Source organism: Bubalus bubalis, chromosome 9 (genome assembly GCF_019923935.1).
Source record: "Bubalus bubalis isolate 160015118507 breed Murrah chromosome 9, NDDB_SH_1, whole genome shotgun sequence".
In the NCBI taxonomy this organism is placed as follows: Eukaryota; Metazoa; Chordata; class Mammalia; order Artiodactyla; family Bovidae; genus Bubalus; species Bubalus bubalis.
The window spans coordinates 27,411,999-27,431,827 of NC_059165.1; the positions used below are offsets into that span (position 1 = coordinate 27,411,999).

At 37.5% G+C, this 19,829-nt stretch overlaps 1 protein-coding gene across 1 annotated transcript in view; it reads right to left on the bottom strand.

Annotated features, from left to right (window-relative positions):
- Positions 1-3,169: 3,169 nt before the first annotated feature.
- The window catches only part of XRCC4 (X-ray repair cross complementing 4), a 304,283-nt gene continuing 287,623 nt past the window's right edge, over positions 3,170-19,829 (bottom strand). The window contains exon 8 of the mRNA XM_025292255.2: positions 3,170-3,808. Coding sequence (XP_025148040.1) covers positions 3,697-3,808 — 112 coding nt within the window. The 3' untranslated portion in view covers positions 3,170-3,696. The remainder of the gene's footprint in view (positions 3,809-19,829) is intronic.

The window sequence follows — 19,829 nt, forward strand, 5'->3', positions numbered from 1 at the left end:
CCTCCAGACTGGCCTTCCTTTCCCATCCTCAGATGCCCAGCAAGGTCTCCATGACCTGAAGTTTTCTGGCAGCCCATACCTTCCCAAGAAAGTGCCAGTTAGACCTGTGGGGCTCAATGCTCGCCATACCTTTATTATACAACTGAGATTCTTGCTCCTAAACACCCTGGGCCAACAGTCCCCCTGGAATATCTTCTAACCTGTCTTCTTCATTCTGAGGATTCACAATTGTAAACCTGGAAATTAACCTCTTAGCTGATGCCCCAGCACCTTCTATACTCTCTTCTGATCTGAAGATAGCTACATCCTTAGCTCTCCCCAACTCCTACCAATTTCTCTTAATCTCCCAGTTGTATCTTTTATCTTCTATGGATTCTCATCTAAAACTTTAATTTTTAAATTTTTCTCTTTAAGTCACTTATTTTAATACTCCTTGATATTATGGTTCGTTACATAGTAGTTTCAAGCCCCAATCTCATATACTCCAGTTTTTGAGACCAGACCCCAAATTTCACTTGCTAGGATATAAACTCTATAGCAACAGAGTGCTAGTATTATTCATTGCCTCATCTAGTGCCCAGAGTGGAGGTCAACACGAATGCTTAACAAATACCTGGTAAATGATGGATTTATCCTTCACTTCCACACATGGCCCAGTTCTGTATTTTGTACATAACTAATCCTTTATAAACATTGTTGAATCAAACTTACCCAATAAAGAGTTGCTTGGCTCTAAAACATGGGACCTAGAATTTTATAAATTTGAGTTATGTGCCACTAAGAACACATTTTAAGTAGTTTCCTGACCTTTTAAAAACCACATAATGAAGACATCTCTTCCTGAGATGGGATTTTTTTCTTCCATGAATTTCCCTAATGAGGCCTGACCCATACCATCTGATGCCAGGGCCAATAATTATAAACCTTAAGCCAAAAAACACCCTTCAGAAATGTAATCACCTTGTTTTTAGAAGTGAGGGCACCAAGATCAAAAAAGCCAGGCTGCATTATAACTCAATTGTTTTGCCTTCCATTGCAGTGTCTTGTACAAAAATCTATTTTAGAGTATAGACAAGGAAAAATGTGGGAAAAAAATCATAGCATGGAATTACAGAATCTGGGCCTCTCAACCAAACCTACAGATGTCTGTTTACAGAGAACAAGAACTATAAAATAGCAATAAGTAGAAAAGAGGAAACCATGATTATGGGCTTATTATGCTCTATTCTAACCAGCTGAATCAATCTGACACACAGCAATGGCTGAAGGGATCCACAACCCTGAAAAAGTAAAATACAGTTGAACCTTGAACAATGTGGGGAGAGGGGTGCTAACCCTCTAGACAGTCAAGTATAATTTATAGTCAGCCCTTCATATCTGTCGTTCCTCAATATCTTCAGATCCTCCAAATCTGCAATTCTGCATCTGAAGACTCAACCAACTGCAGATTGTGTAGTACTATATTATATACTATTGAAAAAAATCCCCTTATAAGTGGACCTGCATAGTTCAACCCCATGTTGTTTGAGAGTCTACTATACTGAACTATAGATTGTATAGTTACCATTACTTAGGAAACATTTTCCTTTCTCACTGCTAGTTAACAGCCAAAATTCTGTTTCTTCTTTCTCTTAAAAAAATATACATATATATAAAACACACATGTATGTACATACATATATACACATACACTGATGTATACTAATTTTGGTCAGTCATTTGTGGTCTATTCAGATGTGATAGTACTATTTTGAGATTCTGGTACTTTATGTACCAAATCCCCTTGGAAAGATCCAAGGTAAATCCTGGATTACACAAATTCATTATTGAATTTTTTATGTGACCGAGTAGAATTTTATATTTCACACATTTATATTTACACTTAATTAAAAAATCTCCCTCTTAAATGGAAACCAGTATAGAAATGAAAATGCAGGAAAATTTCTATTTAAAATATTTTGTGGTTCCATGGACAATAAAATCTTATTTCTTTTTAAAAACTATTTCTATTCATTAGTAGATTTACTTGGCTGTGCTGCATCTTAGCTGTGGCATGCAGGATGTTTAGTTGTGGCATATGAACCCTTAGTTGTGACATGTGAGATCTAGTTTCCTGACCGGGGATTGGACCTCAGCCCCTGCATTGGGAGCATAGAGACTAAGCCATTGGGTCACCATAGAACTCTTAAGAAAATCCCATTTCTGATATAAACAATAATCTATCATTTCTTTCTCATTATCTTTCTGTAGTCAAGTTTTTGTGTATATATATGCATATTTTTAATTAATCAGAGAAGATAGTTATGTTTTCTGAAAATTTTTTTCTTTGTATCAAATCATCCAGCTAGATTTCAGTCTTTTAATGAGTTTGTGTTCACAGTGATCTAGAAACTTATGGCAACTAGATCATCTGAGTGCCTACACTGTAACGGACATGCTTTTACTTCTTCAGTAAACACTTATTAAGCCTCTAGGAATCCAGCCCTGTTCTAGGTACTGGCAGGTGGAGAGAGAAAGCAGATGGTCATGCCTCTGCTGTGGTGGGGCTTACTTTCCATAGGCAGACAGACTGGGGGTTGGGGGGTGGGGTCAGTGGTAGGTTAGTGAGAGAAAGACAGACAAATAGAAGGAAGGAGACGAGAGAGATAAGATGCAAGAAAAAAAATAGTAATTCCAGACAGTGATACATAAAAAGAAACTGAAAGTCACTCAGTCGTGTCCAACTCTTTGTGACCCCATGGACTACAGTCCATGGAATTCTCCAGGCCATAATGCTGGGGTGGGTAGCCATTCCCTTCTCCAGGGAATCTTCCCAACCCAGGGATCGAACCCAAGTCTCCCGCATTGCAGGCGGATTCTTTACCCTCTGAGCCACCAGGGAAGCCAAGTGATACAGAGTGAAAAAAACATCCCCATGGGATACAGTGACTGGGAATATGCACATCTTTTTTAAAGTATATTTCAGAGCAAGCACCTTGGAGCAGGAGACATTTGATTCTAGATCTGAAAGATGAAAAGAAACCAAATGTACAAAGATCAACATTCTAGGCAGAGGGACCAACAGTACAATGGTTCTGAGATCTTGAGATCTCTGAAAACCATGCTTTGATACAAAACGATGTTACATTTACATTAATATACACTCTATAAAGACCTGATACTATAGTAAAGGAAAAAGTTAAGCAAGATAACATTTTATTGAGAATACAAAATCTTCAATCAAAAGTTTTATCACCAGATTTTCAGATTGTGTAAAAACTAAAACTAGACTTTGCACATCATTCCACAAATTAAAATACTCAAACATCAGTGTTTAGAATATGATTATTTGAAAAAGAATTTGTAGACATTCTATTTGTCCTATTTTCAAAATCTTCCTAGACAGGATAGACAGCTCCTACATATAATATGTGTGAAATGAATAAGGTACATGTGACCTTTGCAATAAAAAGGTCTGAGATTTTATGTAATTACAGGCATGCTGAATGAACACATTAGAATAATGTGCCACTGTCATCAAATCATATTTTCATATACACGTGTAATCCATTTTGCACAATGGTTTCAGCTCACTTGTATGTAATTAAATTGTAAGTTGCACTAAGGGCCACTGCTGAGCTGAAATTTTGTTTTTGCAGTTTAAAGAATGGGATAGAAAACACAGTCTTGTGAATATCAAAGTACTTTTTGAGACAATTAAATCTCATCAAAGAGGTCTCCTGGACTACTGTTTCTTAGAGTTTCTAAGGACATGTTTTCAGCTGGGTCATGATCCTTTTTCGGCATCTCAGGTAGTGGAGGATCAAGCCTAGAGTAAAAAGAAAAAAATCAAAATAATTTTATTTTGAAAACCTACATATAGAATAAAAGAAAATTTTAAGAGACACATAAGTGAAATAAACGTTAAACCCTGCTTCTAAACTGTTGCATTAACATAAAGATAAATGAAAGGAATTTAATTTCTTTAACTGCTTTGGAATTAATCTGCCTCTTTTCTGAGCTAATGAAAATTCAAAGACCTTACAACAATATTCATAATTAAGGTCAAGAAATAAGATATCCTCTATGCTGTATTTTTACGTCAAGATACAGAAGGTTTCTCAATCCATTTCTTTAATAACTTCAAAACAATTTACATTTTCCTTCAGCTCCTTTAAATTCAAACTATGAACATGCATTTGAAGCTCAACAGCAGGAAGTTCTGATCACATAAATTTCTTTTAGGGGTCATTCAATTGTATATGTGTGTATAATGCCTTGTTGTATTAACAGCTGTTGATGAAATGCAGTTGGTCCACATTCATTTACTGAATCTACATATCTTCATTTAGTGAGTGAATTTCTTCAGTTTCAGTACTGCAGTTACTGTATCAATGGACTAACCTCTATATTTACATAAATATTCTGAGTCCTAGGGTAAAAGGCATGATCACTAACTCATAATTAGCCTTAAAAGTGGTGAACTGGAAGCTAACAGCTTAATCAAAAGAAGAGCTTAGGAATGTATATTTATGCCCTTGTTATGAACCTTGTTAGAATCAACCCAGTAATATGCAAATAAATACCCATATTTCCAACCACAAAGTTTGGTATAGCTAAAAAAGAACAGGATTTGAAGTCAGAACTCTTAGGTTGGAATCCAGGTCTATTTCTTATTAGCTAGGTGACTTCAGGCAAGTCATTTAACTTAACTGGACCTCTGTTCTCTCACCTGTAAAACTGAGATAATAATACCTGCCTCAGAGGTGGTCTAAAGATTAAATGAGATATTATAAATGAAAATGCTTATAAATTCCTACAAAACATTTGGAAACTATTACTTTTAGCCCTTGATATAACATAAACTATAAAAGTGCTCCTGCTAATAGCTTCTTTAATTTAAAAGAATAATCAACTAAAAATCCCCAAATGTTGAATATGTTTAGATGAGCATTTCCAAAAGCCTGTACTCATACTTAGTTGTACAGATTGCTAAAGATGAATCCTCTACAGGGTCCTCCTTGGCCTCCTGACTGCATACAATTAATCACGGCTGGCTGCCATTACATCTGGGACAGCTCTGTCTTATCCTGAGCAAGCCAAGTTCAGACAACATAACCCTCACAGGAATGCTGAAGTGCTAGGCATTAGTACATTCTCAAGATGACAAGTACTACCCTCTGGGAGAATCAGTATTAAAATTAACAACAAATATTAACATAATTACTGTAACATGTAATTAAATTTCTGAAAATATATTCTATAGAAGGAGAAAATTATACAGTACAGAACAAAAGCATAATTATTACATGTATAAGTTCTCAATGTCAACTCAAAACACATTACACATTTTTGTCTAGCCCTAAATGTCTTAGAATTACTTTTTCTTCTAGCAAAAGAGAGAGTTGAATTATTTCAATTAAAAAGTCATACATGGAAAAACCTCTGTAATTTTATTCATAGTCTAGACACTGTACAAGCACAACATAGACAGCCATCAATTTAGTTTAAAAAAAAAAAAGCAGCATAGGACAAAGGGATCGCTCTGAAGTGACAAGTTCGAAGGGAACTGATCCCTGTTTCTCCATTTCAGATTTCCATCTCCTTCTAGCCATAAGGAGCCCAGGAAATAGATTTTGACTCTTCTGTTCTTAGTGTCTAGTACATAGTAGGTGCTTAGTGAAAGCTGTTCCATGAATGGAGATCACTGTTCCACAGATTTCATATCTGTGGTAAGTGAAGAGAATAAATTTAGAACTCTCCCACACCCAGATAAAAAGTTTAAACATTTTTATAAGTAACATATGTTTATTGAAAGACTTTATAAAAATTCTGAAAAGCATGAAAAAGAAAATTAAAATGTCCACCATCCTGCTTTGCATTATTTGTGTTTTCATGCTTTTCTTTACAAATACGAGATCATATATATAATTTTGCAGCTTAACGTTTTTACTCTAAAATATATTATCAATATTTCTGCATGTTGAAAAATATAGATCTAATGTTGCTGTTGTTGCTGTTGAGTTGCTCGGTCATGTCTGGCTCTTTGCAACTTCATGGACTGCAGCACATCATATTTCCCTGTCTTTCACCATCTCCTGGAGCTTGCTCAAACTCATGTCCATCGAGTCAGTGATGCCATCCAGCCATCTTGTCCTCTGTCATCTGCTTCTCCTCCTGCTTTCAATCTTTCCCAGCATCAGGGTCTTTTCTAATGAGTTACTTTCTCAACAGATGGCCAAAAGATTGGAGCGTCAGCATCAGTCCTTCCAATGAATATTTAGGACTGATTTCCTTTAGGATTGACTTCTTGGATCTCCTTGCAGTCCAACGGACTCTCAAGAGCCTTCTCCAACACCACAGCTCAAAAACATCAATTGTTTGGCTTTCAGACTTCTTTATGGTCTAACTCTCACATCTATACATGAATACTGGAAAAACCATAGCTTTGACTATATGGACCTTTGTTGGCAAAGTAATGGCTCTGCTTTTTAATATGCTGTCTGGGCTTGTCATATCTTTTCTTCTAAGGAACAAGCACCTTTTAATTTCGTGCCTACAATCACCATCTGCAGTGATTTTAGAGACCAAGAAAATAAAGTCTCTCACTGTTTCCATTGTTTCCCCATCTATTTGCCATGAAGTGATGGGACTGGATAGCATGATCTTCGTTTTCTGAATGCTGAGTTTTAAGCCAACTTTTTCACTCTCCTTTTCCATGTTCATCAAGAGGCTCTTGAGTTCTTCTTCACTTTCTGCCATAAGGGTGGTGTCATCTGCATATCTGAAGTTATTGATATTTCTCCCGGCAATCTTAATTCCAACTTGTGCTTCATTCAGCCAGGCAGTCTGCATGATGTACTCTGCATATAAGTTAAATAAGCATGGTGACAATATACAGCCTTGACGTACTCCTTTCCCAATTTGGAACCAGTCCACTGTTCCATGTCCGGTTCTAACTATTCTTGACCTGCATATAGGTTTCTCAGGAGGCAGGTGAGGTGGTCTGGTATCCCCATCCCTTTAAGAATGTTCCACAGTTTGTTGTGATCCACACAGGCAAAAGCTTTGGTGTAGTCAATGAAGCAGAAGTAGATGTTTTTCTGGAACTCTCTTGCTTTTTGATGACCCAATGGATGTTGGCAATTTGATCTCTGGTTCCTCTGCCTTTTCTAAATCCAGCTTGAACATCTGGAAGTTCTTGGTTCACATACTGTTGGAGCCTCACTTGGAGAATTTTGAGCTTTACTTTGCTAGGGCGTGAGATGAGTGCAATTGTGTGATAGTTTAAACATTCTTTGGCATTGCCTTTCCTTGGGATTGGAATGAAAACTGACCTTTTCCAGTTGTGTGGCCACTGCTGAGTTTTCCATATTTGCTGGCATATTAAGTGCAGCACATTAACAGCATCATCTTTTAAGATTTGAATAGCTCAGCTGGAATTCCATCACCTCCGCTTTACTCACCATTAATTTTAAATTGTTTGTACTAACAATTAATCCACTGATGACTGTTTGGGTTGGTTCTATTTCTTAATGCTCTTATAAATAATACAACAATTAAAATCCTTATACCCATATCTTAGCATATTTATCATATTATTTTTTCATGAACATGCTTATTCCAAGCACTCAAGCTAAGAGGTGAAATCTGAAAGCAAATAACTCAGAGAACCTGTACCTAAAATCTTAATAGAAAGTGAGCTAAACAAGTATTTTTAAAATGGGCGTTCCTCTATTTCTAATTAAATTGCAACCATTAGTTATGACCCACTTTAAGTTCTAAATCTTCCCTGAAGACGTCTTTTCTTTTTTTGTTTTTACTTTCCAAATTGAGGTTAGTTTTTATTTTCTCTGATCATTTAAAGTACCTAATGTCTGCATCCAATATTTCAATACATAGTTTTCATTTAATCAATACTTAAGTATGTACTATGATCAGCTCACTGTGTTAGGGAAATATATCAAATTTGATAAAGGTTATACTTGATGCTGTGAAAGTGCTGCACTCAATATGCCAGCAAATCTGGAAAACTAAGCAGTGGCCACAGGACTGGAAAAGGTCAGTTTTCATTCCAATCCCAAAGAAAGGCAATGCCAAAGAATGCTCAAAGTACCGCACAATTGCACTCATCTCACACCCTAGTAAAGTAATGCTCAAAATTCTCCAAGCCAGGCTTCAGCAATATGTGAACCGTGAACTTCCTGATGTTCAAGCTGGTTTTAGAAAAGGCAGAGGAACCAGAGATCAAATTGCCAACAGCCACTGGATCATGGAAAAAGCAAGAGAATTCCAGAAAAACATCTATTTCTGCTTTATTGACTATGCCAAAGCCTTGGACTGTGTGGATCACAATAAACTGTGGAAAATTCTGAAAGAGATGGGAATACCAGACCACCTGATCTGCCTCTTGAGAAATTTGTATGCAGGTCAGGAAGCAACAGTTAGAAGTGAACATGGAACAACAGACTGGTTCCAAATAGGAAAAGGAGTACATCAAGGCTGTATATTGTCACCCTGTTTATTTAACTTATATGCAGAGTACATCATGAGAAACGCTGGACTGGAAGAAGCACAAGCCAATCAAGATTGCCAGAAGAAATCTCAATAACCTCGGATATGCAGATGACACCACCCTTATGGCAGAAAGTGAAGAGGAACTAAAAAGTCTCTTGATGAAAGTGAAAGAGGAGAGTGAAAAGTTGGCTTAAAGCTCAACATTCAGAAAACAAAGATCATGGCATCTGGTCCCATCACTTCATGGGAAATAGATGGGGAAACAGTGGAAACAGTGTCAGACTTTATTGTTCTGGGCTCCAAAATCACTGCAGATGGTGACTGCAGCCATGAAATGAAAAGATGCTTACTCCTTGGAAGGAAAGTTATGACCAACCTAGATAGCATATTCAAAAGCAGAGACATTACTTTGCCAACAAAGGTTCGTCTAGTCAAGGCTATGATTTTTCCTGTGGTCATGTATGGATGTGAGAGTTGGACTGTGAAGTAGGCTGAGCGCTGAAGAATTGATGCTTTTGAACTGTGGTGTTGGAGAAGACTCTTGAGAGTCCCTTGCACTGCAAGGAGATCCAACCAGTGCATTCTGAAGGAGATCAGCCCTGGGATTTCTTTGGAAGGAATGATGCTAAAGTTGAAACTCCAGTACTTTGGATGTGAAGAGTTGACTCACTGAAAAAGACTCTGATGCTGGGAGGGATTGGGGGCAGGAGGAGAAGGGGACCATAGAGGATGAGATAGCTGGATGGCATCACTGACTTGATGGACGTGAGTCTGAGTGAACTCCGGGAGTTGGTGATGGACAGGGAGGCCTGGCGTGCTGTGAATCATGGGGTCGCAAAGAGTCGGACATGACTGAGTGACTGAACTGAACACATAATTTCTGCCCCTCAGGAAGCTTTCAGTTAAACTTTTTACTTTCTCCATTTTTTTTTCAAATATGTTTTTTCATCCTCAACATTTTATAAGTAGCTTTAAGGCAAGGATTGTAATATAATTTGTTCACAAAATTCCTTTAGGAGTGTTATAAACATTAAATTAAGACTTAGGATTCAAGTATATTTTTAGTTTTTATGGACAACATGGTTCAACAGGAAGAATTCGGAATCCAAGGTTGGGAGATCTTTATTTATGCTTTATCACATTAAGGTTTTGGCAGGTGATGGCACATTGCTGGATTTCAGTGTCTTATTTTAAGTTGTAGAAGTTAGGGTTAATATAAAAGATCTTGGAGTTCCTTTATTCCCTAAATTCTGAGATAGTTATGTTCAAATAGACTACTCTGAAAAATACAAGCTCTCAACAAATACCTGTGGAATAAATGAAAACTATGAATTAAAAAGGAAAGGTTAATGACAGAATGAGAAATCATCATTGCACAAAGGCTAAAGTATAAGGACTTTTCAAATAAAGTGAATAAATGAAGCTTCTCCAGAACATGACAGCCTTATTAAAAAATGGCTATAGCCTCAGTATGAAGAAGGCAATGGCACCCCACTCCAGTACCCTTGCCTGGAAAATCCCATGGACGGAGGAGCCTGGTAGGCTGCAGTCCATGGGGTCGCTAAGAGTCGGACACGACTGAGCGACTTCACTTTCAATTTTCACTTATTGGAGAAGGAAATGGCAACTCACTCCAGTGTTCTTGCCTGGAGAACCCCAGGGATGGTGGAGCCTGGTGGGCTGCCGTCTATGGGGTTGCACAGAGTTGGACACAACTGAAGCGACTTAGCTGCAGCAGCAGCATAGCTTCAATAATATAGTTTCAGAGTTCTGTTTTATAACTTGATTTCACACTGCATTAAAACACACACAAACACACACACACTAGAGCTTGAATCAAACTGCATTACCACCATCTAATTAATAGTGTAGATCAAAAGTTAGACTGGCACAAGATTTATTCATCCTGGGAAAGCTTCCCTAAAATGTTAGAATGAATAATTGACTTTCTCTGGTAAATTTCTGGGAGTTGGATTATCAACAACTTTTAAAATGATATTTCTAGTTATTGGCTCATTTAATAAAGAAATTTTCTCAGTCAAGTTTAACATTGATATCAGCATGGCTGTAATATCAGTCTTTTCTTATCAAATGAGAACCATTAGTATTGTTTAGAGTAAACTACTTGCATTTTATAACATACTCTGAAAACAATATTTCTGAAAAAATGTTAATGAGCCAGTTTGAGCAGACTGAGAGGTTCATGCTGAGTAGGTAAATGCTTATAATATATAAGCTTATAAATGTAGAGCTCAGGGGAGATTCCTGGACTACATGTACAGAGATAGCAGTCACTTTCATATCACAGGATGCTAAAGACAAATGAGTTGAAGAGACTCCCAGAGATAGTCTACCAGAGACAAAAAGTTTGGTATAGAATCCTGATGTATAATGATGGCATTATGACACTTGAAAAATTATTCTCCTTTGACTATGACAGGAACAATGGTTTTAAAGTCAAAAACCAAAAGTCAATTTGTATGTGGGTTAACTGGAGAAGGAAATGGCAACCCACTTCAGTATTCTTGCTGAGAAATCCCATGGACAGAAGAGCTTGGTGGGCTATAGTCACGGTGTTGCAAAAGAGTCAGACATGACTTACTAACTAAACAAGAAGAACAAACTGTACATGATACACATACAATTCAATTACAGGTGAATTAAACAATTAAATGAGAAAAGGCAAAATTTTAAAGCATTTAGAAGAAAATAAAGGAAAATATGTTTAGGATCTTAGGATAGAGATGTTCTTTTTTTTAAGGCAGAAAGTGAAACCATGAAGATAAAGATAGATAAATTCAATTACATTAGAAGATAATAAGTACATAAGAAATAAGTACAAACATCTTAAGGAGATGGAAGAAATCACAAATTGAGAGGAAATACTACAACATATGCTACTAACAAAGGATTATTATCCAAAGGTACAAACAATTTAAGAAAACCCCAACATAATTTAAAAGCATATGCCAAAGACTACAGAAACTTCCAAGAAGAGGGAACAGTGGGGCCAAATAAGCATATGATAATTATCTGAACTTCATTAGAAACCAAGCAAGTTTCAACCAAGCAAATAAAAAACAGGACAAAGTATTTTACACTACATTAGCAAAAACAAAAATGTCCAACAATAGCAAAGATCACAGAGAACATGAAATGACAAGAATGAATTACTACTGGCTGGAGTGTAAACATTTGAAACCACTTTAGATAACAATTTGGCAATAACTGTCCAGGTATATGAAGATTTATGTACTTATAACCAGGAATTCTGCTTCTAGTTACATACTCTGGCAAATATTTGCATATGTGTGTCAGGAGATAGTAAATGTGCATTGTTTATAATAGTGAAAAACTGAAAACTACCCAAATGTCTCTCTACAGAAAACATAAGCAAGTAAATTATAGAATTTTCACACAATGGCATACACACATGCATGAAGCTCAAACGTGAGATGTTGAGCAAAAAAGCAAGGCACAAAATAATACAATATGGTTCTATCTACTTAAAGTCAAAAACACACAAAACTATATAATGTTACTCTTTGAACACTGGTATGCATGTATCTGTGTATACACGTAATCGTTTGGGATCTTATTTGTTCTCTCATTACAAGCTCTCAGATTTCAGAGTCTCGTGATTTTGGCTGTTGTGAAGATGGTGACACAGGAGGGGAAGTTGAGTGCTATGCATAAAGGACTCCCTTTCAGTTATCATGAGTCAGCCTGAAGTGGCCACACGATACCCAAACAGAGACAGATGCTGAGCAGGTAAATGCTTATAATATATAAGCTTATAAATGTAGAGCTCAGGGCAGATTCCTGGACTACATGTACAGAGATAGCAGTCGCTGTCATATCACTGGACGCTAAAGACAAATGAGTTGAAGAGATCTTCAAATGAGTTGAAGAGACTCCCAGAGATAGTCTACCAGAGACAAAAAGTTTGGTATAGAATCCTGTGCATGTGTGCGTGCTCAGTCATGTCCGACTCTTTGAGACCCCTCGGACTGTAGCGTGTCAGGCTCCTCTGTCCCTGGGATTTCCCAGGCAAGAATACTGGAGTGGGTTGCCAGTTCCTTCTTCCAGGGGACCTCCCAACCCAGGGATCAAATTCATGTCTCCTGCACTGACACATGGGTTCTTTAGCACTGAGTGAATGTGGAAAGCCTTATAGAATCTCAGGAAATGTGAAAATTGCAGAGGCAGATGGCAAGAGAGATGAATAAAAGACTGAAATAGAATGATTCAAAAGTTATGGGGAGAATTAGGGAAAAGAGTTGTTGCAGAAGCCAAGAACATAGTGTATTTTGTATGCCCACGGCTTGTGCTACTCCCATTTCCCACCCAAAATGCTGGGTTTCTATACAACTTTGACTGCTGAATCTGTAAACACACTTTAGGTAAATTATTTCGCCCACTAAGAATTATCTGGAGTTGAAAAGAATAACCTGGAAGGATGTTGCTATGCTTGTGATTCATTTTAGACAAGAAGAACAGACAATGTTTTCTTTGGAGAGGAAAGATAGTCTTAAACTCTCAGACTGCAGCCATCACACCAAAAATCTAGCAAAATGGCCAATGGTCAATGTCTGCCTGGCCACCAATGTAGAGCATCTGAAGTAGCTCTTTCTCTCGCATTATGATGAAAATTATATCTATATCTATCTATCTATAAACAGAAAGCGAGAGAGAGAGAGCTTTCCTTTACTACCAACTTGCCTGACACCCAGCCATCTCATCTCTGACTCTCCTCTGGGACTGGGTAAAGGTCAGATGTGCAGCAGGGATGAAGATGAGAGATGAGGTAAGGGCAACGCAATGGAGACAAACAGAACTGAGCACTGGCTGGGACATACATTACCTGGCAATAATAAAAGTCAAGTACTTAATGGGTTGTTTTTCAGAATGTAACAAATCAAACCATCATCAAAATGATGACAAAAAACAGGCAAGTCCAAGTATTAGGTACTTGCTACTATCAAATAACTAGGCAGCTATCATACCGGCCTTAAGAGAGTTGCCTTTATGGAACAAACTCAGAGAAACATCTTTTAAATGCAAAAGTTATAAATAATGGGCTTAAAGATTTGACATCACCAAAGTTACCACTGTATTTTCAAGTTAAATATTAGTATTTTAAAAAATATTTGAACCTCAAATAAATGGGAAAATAGCTACACATTTCTAGTTGACCTTATAAAAATCAAAAGTGTCTCCCAAATAAATTAACAGACTGAAGTCATCAGGATTCTGTAAAACAAGTGTTGAACATTGTCTGGAATTCAACAAGCCAAGACAGCATTTCACTGGTCTGAGAAAATGAAAATAAGCTGAAGCTTTGGCAACCAAAATGGCAAATAAAATAAACTGCATTAGCTATTTTCAATTAAATTCCTAAACATTTTTTTCTAATGAATATTCCTTTGCTGTTTATCAAGAACAATATGAAAATAGAAATATGCTTTGACATGAGTAATTTTGAATAAAACACAGAAAAGAGAATTATGAAGAGTAAACTACCAATGCTAAAATGCACTTGTATGCCTTATAGATACTGGGAAAGAATGATTATATAATTTCTCTGTAAAATATTCATATTATGAGTCCAAAAATAAGATTATCTAGTTCTATCCAACTCAACATCTAAAGTCACAAGACATTAAGATAAATACGTCCATAATCCACAACCATGCCAGAATTTATGCAAGAATTTCATGATAAATTGAAGGATTTTGTCCTTCATACTTTATTTAGATAAATAATATTACTCTGATAATTCATTAGATGAGCAATATTGAAGTCCATACATACTTTAAAAAAATTAATACTTGAAAAATCTTATGTTAAACTTCCTGTATTCCTTACAAGTTTTGAAGTGGTATAGGTGACATTTGCTTCTAGTGATCTGTGCCTATAAAAGTAGAAAATTGTCATATTAATAGAAAATGATTTTCCACAACTTTAGTTTTAAGATAGGCCACTGTTTTTTGCTACTTGGTGTGCTACAAGTGAAGTTTCCCTCACTAGACTAGAAGCTTCTCAAGTAGAATGACTCTGCTTTACACACCCGAGCTCATACATGTTCCAATGAGTTCATGTTTTAATTAACAAACAAATAACCAAATGAGGTAAACAGTATTATCAAGAAGGCTCAGTAAGTTAAGCAACCTGCTCAAAGCCACACAGCCAGTAAACAAGCATGTGAGCAGGCAGGCACGCCAACAATGGGATGAGGACATTCGTCTAGGTTTCCCTTACTCCCAAATCCATTCCCTTCTTGTTATATCTGTGTACGCGAGTCATTAGTTCTTATTTCTATTTCAGAGGAAGGCAGCTTGGTGTTATTCAGTGTGTCTCAAAAAGTACTCTAAATGAAAAAGATTTCACTCTAAAAAAATGAAATCTGTGGTCCAAAATGTTTGGAAAATATTTATTTTTCTCCATTAAGTCCTGTAAGTGTTTCATGTGCATATTATACATTTAAAGCTATTGAAGTTCTTCCATAAACTTGTTTAATTATTAAGTAAAATGAAAGCAAGGTACAGGAGAGTGTATGTAGAAAACTAGAGTGTGTGTGTACACACACACACATATTTATATGTGTTGTGTATGTGCATTTATATATATATATATATATATAATATCAGAATATCTCTGGAAGGATTCACAAGAAACTAGAAATGGCTGACTCTGGAGAGAGGAGCTTGAGCTGAAGGATGGATAATTTTTGCTGGATATTCTCTTAAACTATCAAGATTTTAAAAAAGTATTTATACACAGATTATATTTTTAATGTTTTACGAAAAAGAAACGTAGATTGGTTATCCTCAGTTTTACAAATGAATTTGGCAGCCGAAACCTCTTTTTTCACTCTCTCTCAACTACTAATATCCCAAAAAACTAGTGTTTCTGGAACAGCCCCAAAAATGTATTATAGTGGTCCAATGAAAGAAATTAAAAACACAGAAAACACACACACACACACAGAACTCTACTTCAGGCTACCAAGAGAAGTGGAAAACACATGCGCAGAAAATAATGCCCTGCCACGGAGGTTAGCGACTCCTAACGAACCAGGGACCAGGAGTGATCGTTTTGCCGCAATGTGGAACCAGCTGTTGGTTTCCTGCTGCTGCTGTAACTAATTACCATAACACAGCAGCTTAAAACAACACAAATTCATTATCTTACAGTTCTGGAGGTCAGCAATCTGACCCATGTCTCACTGGGCTAAAATGAAGGTGTTGGCAGAGCTGTGTTCCTCTCTGGAAGCCCCAACGGAGAGTTTTCCAGAGGCTACTCCCTTTCTCCATCCTCAAAGCCAGCAATGGCAGATGGGCACCTTCTCCTAGCATCTCACTCTGACCCTGCTTCCTTGGTTTCATTTCTTCCTCTGACTCTTCTGCCCCTCTCTTTAACAGCCTTTGTGATACACTGGACCTATCTGGTTAATCCAGAATAATTTAGCCACTTTTAGGGTCAGCTAGTTAGTGACTTTAATCTATCTGCAACCTTAATTTTCTTTTATCATGTGCTGTAACATAGTGTCAGTTTCCAGGAGTTAAGAGGTAGACATCTTTTTACTGGGGGTATGGAGGAGGAAGCATTAGTCTAGTCTTAACTTGGTTATGGCTCAAATATTATTCTAATCTATGAGTTTAAACGTTTCAGGATCACTTAGAAGAGAAACAGACCTGAGTAAGTGCAGGACTCCCAAGGCCCAGGGCTAAAAGAAACCTCCAAGCTGACTGGAGGAGGCATCTGCATGGTCTGTGCAATATGAACTGAAATGCAAAAGAACCCACACTGGGGCTTCTTATCTAGAGATGAACTGAACCGGAATCATTGAGAGAGGCTGGCAGTCACATAATCCATCATCTACTCTATCCACTATTTACTGCGTGCTTACCATGGGTCAGCAGAGAAGGCAATGGCACCCCACTCCAGTACTCTTGCTGGAAAAGCCCATGGGCGGAGGAGCCTGGTAGGCTGCAGTCCATGGGGTTGCGAAGAGTCGGACACGACTGAGCGACTTCACTTTCACTTCTCACTTTCATGCACTGGAGAAGGAAATGGCAACCCACTCCAGTGTTCTTGCCTGGAGAATCCCAGGGACGGGGGAGCCTGGTGGGCTGCCGTCTGTGGGGTCACACAGAGTCGGACACGACTGAAGTGACTTAGCAGCAGTAGCAGTACCATGGGTCAGAGACTGTGAGAGATGCTTGGGATACAAAGGGAACAAACAAATGCTCCAAGGCAGAGGTAACCTTGAGTGCTGAGCTCCCCTGAATCTACACTAACAATAGCCTTTGTCTAGGGGATAACAGCTGTTTCACTGACAGCTCTAATGAGTAAGGTTGTTAAAGAACCACAGACAATGCCACCTTCATGGGTGTATGACTATGCTGTCAGTCACACAAGGCCACAAGCTTAGAGGGGCTTCATCTCTGCTTTCATGTTCTGTTGTCACTATCTTGAAATTCTTAATAATTCTGAACAAAGGGGCTCTGCGTTTTCATTTTGCACTGGGCCTGCAAATTATTATAATCTGTCCAAACCTGGCACTTTCAGTGACCTTTGTACACCAGACTCAAATCAAACCTAACAACTGCTCATATTTATTTGGGGCCAATAAACAATGGGACTTAAAAAACTGGTTATGTACTGCTGTATGGACTCATTCTGTCCTCTTCAGAACCTAGTTTTGATCCTTAATTACCCTAATAACCTCTTTTCTAACACTTAAAAAGCACTTGCTTTTTTTCTTCAGGGAGATCCTTTAATTTTTACACTGGTAGTTTTTTTTTTTTTGCCTATAAATAAATAAGAATGAATGCAGTTTCCTGCCAAATAAATACTCTGCTTTGTGAGGTTTCTCCTTCTCCTCCCTTGCCTTCTCTTTCTCTCTTGAAGTTCTGTGGTCTTTTGTTTTACAGTAAGAGAATTTGGTTTCTATTTTAATTAGATTTGCCCATTATTTCTGTACTTGGTAGTGGACTCGATTCTTAGTATTCTCAAGATTACCCACTCTAATTAACTCCTTGGCTCACAAAGCAGCAAACCTGTCATGAGTGCCATCCTGTGCCGTGACCTACCTATCTCCTTCTCTTCTCATCTATTGAGTAGCAGTCTGCCCCAAATCGTTCCTCAATATTTTTCTGGGCTTTTCATGGAATGGGTGACCAAGGATCATGTGGCAGCCAGACGTTTTAAAGGAGACAAACTATCTTGGACAATCATCAACTTCATATAACTTTTAGATAAAATGAGTATCATATAAATGATACAGAAAAAAGAACAAACAAAAAACATTTCTTCACAAAGGATACACATAATGTGGTATTACTGGCAAATGTAGAGGGTCTCTGCTCAAATTCTGGGAGATGTTCTGTCTGTCTTAAGGAAATGTGCCAGAAACTGCAAGAAGGCAGATGGAAGCAATCTACAAAATTCTGAGGATTCTGATTTTGAATTAAAAAGATTAAACTTTACAGTTGACTTTAAAAATACAACCAAAGTGTAAAGTAAAACTATTGTATAGAATGTTTTTAAAACAACTCACTATACATCACAACCGGTGACAAGTCACTGTGAGATAAGGCAGAACAAGCCATGGAGGATTCAGTCTATGTGCTCAGAATGACCTATCTGAATTTTTTGCCCTTAAAGAGTTTATTACATGTATAGTATCACAATTTCAAGAAAAGCTCAAAAGTCACAACTAAACTGCAATCCAGTCCACACAGAAAGCTGTTGACTACAGTTGTGTGTTATGTTTATATAACTATCTTTACTAAGTACTATACACTTTCTCACTGTGATATCTTTATGATTACATAAATTACCAATTTTTTTCAAGAATTTTTTTTTTAGTGAACTAATGTTTATTTTGAGGAAGTAGCATAAATGCAACATATGGTTCCAGTAGTGTTTTAACTGGTACAATTTGGTCTTATTTCTTAAAATGTCCCACTGCAATCAGAGTCTCTTTAAAAATGTAAAAATAATCATAATTATTCAAAATTCATAGTGGATGAAGCTTTTACATAGCATTCAGAAGTATCATTAACAAATGTAATGAGATCAGTGTTTTGTAAAAGCATTGGTTTGATTTGCCAAAATGTATGACTGGCTGTAGCATTTAATTATTAAGGCTTGAACAGACATATTCAGTAAATGACTGATTAGCAATTTAAATAACCATTGTTACCTAACTGATCTTATTTTGCTCTTACAAGAAAACTATGTATGTATGTATCTCGGCTTTGATCATCTACAATCTGAACTATATAATTACTGACTTTTCTCCTTGCCTTTTATTGTTTTCTCTTTCACCCATCTTCCAACTGCTATGAATGAACTACCTTCCTACAACACAAGTCTGATTATTACTTTGTACTCCAGCAAGGCTTTAGTTGAAACTCCCTTGGCATAGCAAAAAAAATTATTACAAAATGTCTAGCTTCATGTCTGCCTTTTTGGCTCTAACTAGCCAGTGCACTTCCACAACCAACTTCTTGTCATCCACCAAATGCATCATTCAGTCTTCATTGCCATACTTTTCCATACTGTTCCCTCAGTTTGAGAACTCTTTCTCCTACCTTCTTTACTTGGTAGGCCCATACTCTTCACTAAAAGCCAAGTTCAGCTGTCCTTGCTTCTGGGAAACCTTCCTAGGCAGAGGAATTAATTATCTCCTGTTCTACGGCAGCACATCTTAAATCAAGTAGGTCTTTGTTCCTGTAACCACTGCGGTGTAACAAACCACCCTAAACTTAGTGGTACAAAACAATGATAATTTTATTATGCTCATACTTTCTGTGAATCAGAAATATGGAAAGAGCACAGTGAGGATAGTTTGTTGTTGTGCCATGGTGTCCGGGCCTTAACTGGGGGGTACTGGAAAACTGGGCTGACACAATGGCTGGGAGTTGGAGTCCTCTTAAAGCTCATTCACCCATATCGGGTGCTTGGCTGGGAGCCCTGAAAGACTAGGACTGGTTCCTGGAGACTCTTTAGTGGCCTGGCTTCCTTGTAGCCTGGCAGCCTAGGATAGTCAGGCTTCTTCCATGAAAGTTTAGGGCTGTAAGCATGAGGTGTCACTGCTGACTTCTTGTTCAGTTGCTCAGTCATGTCCAACTCTTTGCGACCCCACGGACTGCAGCACGCCAGGCTTCCTGTTCTTCACTATTTCTTGGAGTTGGCTTAAACTCATGTCCATTGAGTCAATGATGCCATCCAACCATCTAATCCTCTGTTGCTCCTTTTCTTCCTGCCCTCAATCTTTCCCAGCATCAGGATCTTTTCCAGTGAGTTGGCTCTTTGCATGA